The following is a 6,369-nucleotide window of genomic DNA, read 5'->3' as shown; positions in this document are numbered from 1 at the left end:
TGGGCTCAGTGTGTTGAAGGATAAGGAACATTCATTGCCTGTGAGAAATACCACAGACTTCTTTTCCGGATATGCCACTGCCCAATGACTTCACACCTTTCTCTGCCTCAGTTTTGTCATCTACAGAACTGGGAAAATGGTGTTGAGTCTCTTTGCAAAACATGTAGAGATCTGTGGTGGGAAAGACCTACTTAATCCCAAAATATCATTTGTTGTTAGGCAATTGATAGTTGGTACAGATAATTCAGATTGCTACTGTGCCTTTTACCTGTGCTGTTAGTGAAACTTCTGCCAGCCCCTGTTACAAAGTGATGTGTGAGTTTGATGATGTTTGTGATGAGGTGTAGCATCTCCATGCCTTGTCTCACCTTCCTGCCTCCCCTGAGACCTGGCTGGAGCAGAGATCAGGCGACTAAGTGCAAAGCAGGTTCTGAAAATGGGAGGAGTGTATGTGCAAATTCTGGGAATCAACCTCAGATCCCTACCCCACCTCTTCCCACCACCTCCCAGTGCCCGCCCCCAGCTTCAGCCTGCTGCCTTAAACTGCTGCCACCCTGCGCTGGGTTGAACATTCTCGGCTGCTGACTGCACAAGTGCACCTGGTGGGACAGACACGATGGGGCTGAGGTTGTGCAGCTGGGCTCCCCTGGGGTCTCTCCTCGCCCTGCTCGTTTCCACCAGCATGGCGGTAAGTGAAGAGACAGCCTTTAGGAAACTGCGTCCTAGCGCAGAAAGGGGTCTTGGAGAAAATCCACTAAAACCAGCCCTCTTTTCTTCTCTTCAGTACATTGCTACCAGAGAAAACTGCTGCATACTGGATGACAGATTTGTAAGTACCTGAACAATTTTCTTTTATCTTAAGAATGTAACTAAAGCTTTTCTATGCTGTTTATTAACCAGTGTTATCACTTGAACCCCATCATTGTTTTCAGTACTTATTAAATGTGCTTTGCTTAAACCTGTCATTTACTGATAGCAGTATATGCTTGGTAAAAGTGGATGAAAGCACATATCCAGCAGATGCTACAATAATGGCATGCACTGTTCTCTTGCTGCATGCATGTAGTGCCTCTGAAAATTCAAATACAAAGTCTGCTGCGAATGCCTGCCCTTTTTTATCCTTTATCATTTGTGTCAGCAGTGACTGAAAGTTCCTCTGCCCACACATTCTGCTCTGCTTGCTTTGCCCCTGAAACATTGACAACTGTCTCTCTTTACTCCTTAGGGTAGCTTCTGCCCAACAACTTGTGGCATTGCAGATTTCTTTGCTAAATACCAATCCACTGTGGATAATGACCTGCTGGAAATGGAGAGACTTTTGCAGCGTATTTCTAATGCCACAGTAACAGCAGACCATCTGATCCAACACATCCAAGGCCTCTATCCTTCAGAAAAGCAGACATTACCAAGTGAGCATATAAAAATAAGTACACAACTGAAAAATATTATTTATGTGGTTTTATTTTTTTAATTTTCCTAACTACAATTATTTTGTACCTTTTCTGTTTTACAGATTCAATTGATGATTTCACTCAAAAGTCCAGGAAAATAATTGAAGAAATTATCAGATATGAAAACACTATATTGTCTCATGAAACTACTATCCAGTAGGTATCTTCCCCTTCTTTTATCAGTGACAATACAAATTGTTTTCTTTCTGTTCTTTTGTCAAGTGCCAAAAAGCCTCTCTCAGAAAGGATTTTGTGCTCTTGAGGACAGTTCTGCCCACACTGGCGTTAGTAGCTACCTAGCATGAGGATCTGATACTGAATTCTCTGCTCACCTGGACAAACTGTTAATTGTGCAAGAAGTAGAAGATAAGAATTGCCATGAAGCCTGGCAATATTTTTATTTATGTTTCCCCTGCTGTGCCAGCTATCCCTAAATTTTTTTTCATGACCTTTGGAGGTCATGAGTTTTTGCTGTAAAGCAGAGCATGTGGAATGTTTGTGCAATCATTTACTCTGGCCAATTTTGTTGCATACATCCATGAAAATTAGCTCAGTTACTTAGTTCTAAATCATAAGTAACCATAAACTTAGTGATAGTCTTTTATAAGTTGACATTGGAAATAGAATTGAAAACATCATTAATCTTACTAAATCTTAAGGATATGTTTTTTGACAGATCTCTGCTTCTATGACATTATGTCAAAGATTTTTTAGGCATTCTGACACTTGCAGCAGTTTATTTAGAGCACTTAAGTTTTACAAATACATCCATAATTGAAGAGGAGTTTATCCTTTACATCAGGAGAGGAAAGTAAAACTTTCCATAGAGTTATATTAATACATTAATTACTGGTTAGAGTTTTGCTGGTTGGAGTCAAGTTTTGCATATGGTTAAGTTTTGCATGAGGTTAAGCCTGTGCTTTCTCATTTTGCCTGTCCTTAACTCTGAATACCAGTGCTGGGAGAGGCACCCCCGTTTTACAGGGATGCATGTAGCAGCACATTAGATCCATGAGGCATGTGTCCAGGGAAATGAATGAGAATTACACATTCCCAAACAGCAGGTACAACAACCCATTTTTGTGTCTCTCTGTCCAGACAGTTGACAGACACACATATAATGAACGGCAACAGGATCACAGAGCTGAAACAGAAGATTGCCCAGCTTGAGTCACTCTGTCAGGAGCCATGCAAGGACCGGGCTGAAATTCACGAGACAACTGGAAGAGGTGTGCAGAATATTTCCTGTATGGTTGAGGGTTAATTCAGCTACGAGTGCTGCTGCTTGGCATCACAGCAATGATTTACTTATGGGTCATAGACTTCTGCAAAGATACATAAAATTGCACATTATAAAACCAGTCAGTACAAATTAGATGATCTGCAGGCAAGGATTCAAATGGAACTTAGTTCTTGCTTGGCCTTTTTGGCCAAAATACGATTATCCCAAAATGTGTGCTAAACACACGGGACATGACTAGAGTTTCCATGGACCTGGGACTAAGAGAAGATAACTCATCAGATTTCTACTAAGCCATGTGGAAAAAAATTTAATTATTCCATTAGGTCCAGAATCTTTCTTTGTTGCTGTAGTAATCAATGCAATGGCTATGTTTTACACTGCTTAAACTCTACATGAGACTAAATTCATCTTCACCTTACACAAGTCCTGTGACCCTCAGTAGGGTTTTTTATGGCAATGACATTGAACTATGTGGACTAAGTAGCTTAATTTGCAGCAATGGTATTTAGATAAGTTGCATTTCTTGCACTAAAAAAGTTAAAATATAAAATAAATGTAAGGATAGAATTGTAGCTAGATTGAAAATGATCTTTGGAATATCTTTACTTCAGATTGTCAAGACATTGCAAATAAGGGTGCCAGGAAAAGTGGACTGTACTTTATCAAGCCTCAGAAAGCCAAGCAGTCATTCCTAGTCTACTGTGAGATTGACTCATATGGCAATGGCTGGACAGTACTACAAAGGGTATGTCACTTATGTATTACTGCTGTAAACAAACTTTTTGCATGAGTACTGTTTTTATTTACCTACATATGATACATATCTTTTTGACTGAGGTTTTTATTTTTGTTTTTGGTATTCTTGGTTTATTTCTCCAGAGACTGGATGGGAGCGAAGACTTCAGTAAAAATTGGGTTCAGTACAAGGAAGGATTTGGACATCTGTCTCCAGATGACACCACTGAGTTCTGGCTGGGCAATGAAAAGATGCATTTAATAACTACACAGTCCACTCTGCCATATACCTTACGAATAGAGCTGGAGGACTGGAGTGGCAAAAAAAGGTATTTGCTTATTATGCTTCTGAGAATGACAGCTTACAACCTCCTGCTCCCACTGCTGCATCAGTTTGTACTGACAAAAGGTTGCTCCTAAAAATTGATGAACTCTTAGACCAGATAACATGTGCATGGAACTGCTTTGGCTCCTGAGCTTACAGCTGTGACAGCAGTCACTGGGTGTTGCAGTCACATGGGCCTGTCAGAAGGCCACATGCTGTCAGCACTCATTTATTAGGCAGAAAGAATCTGTTTCTTCTCTCCAAGTTTCTTTGTCTTACATATCTTATGGACTATGTGATTATTATAGGTCTGGTCTACACTGTTCTTTTATTTTATTTTTTATTTCTTTTTCTATTATGAACCTGGGAGATTATATATACATTTATATATATGTGTGTGTCTGTGTGTGTGTTGATGATGTAGGTATTTCATACATCACTAAAGGCTAGTAGTCAGAAAATATGTTGGGTACTGGAGCACAAAAGTTGATTGGATGTTTGTCACTGAACTGAGGCCCACAGTCACATGAAAACAATTCACTCTGAAATGCTAGGATGCAATAAATGCCTTTTCTGCAGTTTTAGTGCTGATGCATTTTTCACTTGTGCATGTGCTGGGAGTGCAGCATGCCCATGTTCAGCCCTGCCCTCTGTTCCCAGCACTGCTGACTACGCTGTGTTCAGAGTGGGGAGTGAAGAGGACAAGTACCGACTGACCTACGCCTACTTCATCGGCGGTGACGCTGGGGATGCCTTTGATGGATTCAATTTTGGGGATGACCCAAGTGATAAATCCTACACCTACCACAATGGCATGAGGTTCAGTACGCACGACAATGACAACGATAACTATGAAGGCAACTGTGCTGAGCAGGATGGATCTGGGTGGTGGATGAATAGATGTCATGCTGGCCACCTCAATGGCAAATATTATGTAGGTAAGCTGTCTTCTGAGTGCTTATATCCAGGACACCACGTTTCAGTGATAAAGGAAAATGAGTCATGTTTGTAGAGTACACTTTGCCTTCTGGATTTTCCAAAGCTGGCATAGTCCATTCTTTGCAATAATTGTTAACATCAGTAGTAGGAATTTGTTACTGCTCTCCATTCCGAAGTGGGATAATCAGTCCTGAGAGAAACAAAATAAGGGGAGAAAGAGGGTGAACAGAGTCTGTTAGATCACCCAGGGGTGCCATGGAGTGTCAGGACCAGAAAAATGTATGGGCACTATTTTAGAAAGCTACCAACTGTTTTGCTCCAACTGGTGTTGCCTAGGTGGTGTGTACACATCAGAAGATGCTGGTCCATCTGGATTTGACAATGGCATTATCTGGGCAACCTGGCGCGACCGGTGGTACTCCATGAAGAAATCGGCAATGAAAATCATCCCATTCAACAGACTGTCAGTGGATGGACAGCAGCACAACTTAGGCAATATCAAACAGGTTCGACCACAGGGCCAAGGAGATATTTAAAATTAACACAGAACATTTCAATAATAATTGAAACATTTCAGTAATAATTTCAAATAGTGAGCATGGACAGCTGAAGTTAAGCCCACTGCATCTTAGAGAAGCTGGCTTTTTTTATCATTTTGTCACAGTAGTAGTAGTAGTCACATTAGTACTTTAATTTTAGTGCACCTTCTACATTACTGTTTCTTTTAATGGATAGATAAATGGATAGTCTCATGACCAAGAATAATCCCTTGCCTTTGTGTAATTTAAATGCTGCATTTTTAATTTCCAACTAATATGACTATGTATGGATGCTATCAACATGTCATCATAGCCTTAGGTACTTCTTTCATTAGAAGAACATTAAAATACTCTTTTTTTTTCTGTTTTAGGTTGGAGACGCATAAAGAACAATTTGAAAAAGTCTTAACAGGAAAATTTTCCAGTCTGAACAGGAAAAGCAAATCTTTTCTTAAACACTGAACTTAGCAAAACATTACACAGTTTTGACTATAAAGCAACATTGACTGTAAGATACCCAAACCTCTTCCCTGAGCAGTGCATACCTCTGTTGATGGTTGGTTTTTTTTTTCTGTACACATTCTCAATAAATTTTTGATTATAACAAAAAAGGCCTGAGTTTGTTATCTGTGATCTACAGCTGGCCAAGCAAGGCAATGAAAACTTTTGATAGGTGGATCAAACCTACTTGATTCAGTCATTCCTGAATTTCACACCAGCAGTTCCTGCTCTTTGTTTAGAGACATGTGTTCAACCTATTTCTCCAGAAATGTGACAAGTATCCATAAGCTTTCAAGTTTTACAATAAAGTTGTTTGGTGACATAGATCAAAGTACGTAGCAAGTTGAAAGTAGCCTATTTTCCTGCTGAAGATTGTTTAACTTCGCTTACCACGAAGTAATGAATACATTTTCAGTTGGGATGTGCTAGGTAGTATCAATGACTGAGAACAGGTATTTTACTTCAGACCGTATATATTAACAAGTTTCTCAAATTTTACTCGGAATAAGTTTCATTTACTATATGACACATAGTAGTAAACAAATATTTAAAAATTACTTCAATGTATTCAGTGCCATGCAACCAAGAAATGTTAAAATTTGCAGCAGAAATTGATTGCATTTTACTTGCATTTTC

At 39.6% G+C, this 6,369-nt stretch overlaps 1 protein-coding gene across 1 annotated transcript; it reads left to right on the top strand.

Annotated features, from left to right (window-relative positions):
- The first annotated feature begins 589 nt into the window (after positions 1-589).
- FGG (fibrinogen gamma chain) lies at positions 590-5,835 on the top strand. The gene is made up of 10 exons (XM_036382323.1): positions 590-688; positions 785-829; positions 1,226-1,409; positions 1,514-1,607; positions 2,550-2,680; positions 3,306-3,439; positions 3,574-3,758; positions 4,415-4,692; positions 5,030-5,199; positions 5,604-5,835. Exons 1-10 carry the CDS (start codon positions 617-619, stop codon positions 5,616-5,618), a joined length of 1,308 nt encoding a protein of 435 aa, XP_036238216.1. The 5' UTR covers positions 590-616; the 3' UTR covers positions 5,619-5,835.
- The last annotated feature ends 534 nt before the right edge of the window (positions 5,836-6,369 follow it).

Source organism: Molothrus ater, chromosome 4 (assembly GCF_012460135.2).
Source record: "Molothrus ater isolate BHLD 08-10-18 breed brown headed cowbird chromosome 4, BPBGC_Mater_1.1, whole genome shotgun sequence".
NCBI classification, from domain to species: Eukaryota; Metazoa; Chordata; class Aves; order Passeriformes; family Icteridae; genus Molothrus; species Molothrus ater.
The sequence above is the reverse complement of the archived record's forward strand: the minus strand, read 5'-3'. Positions and strand labels throughout refer to the sequence as shown.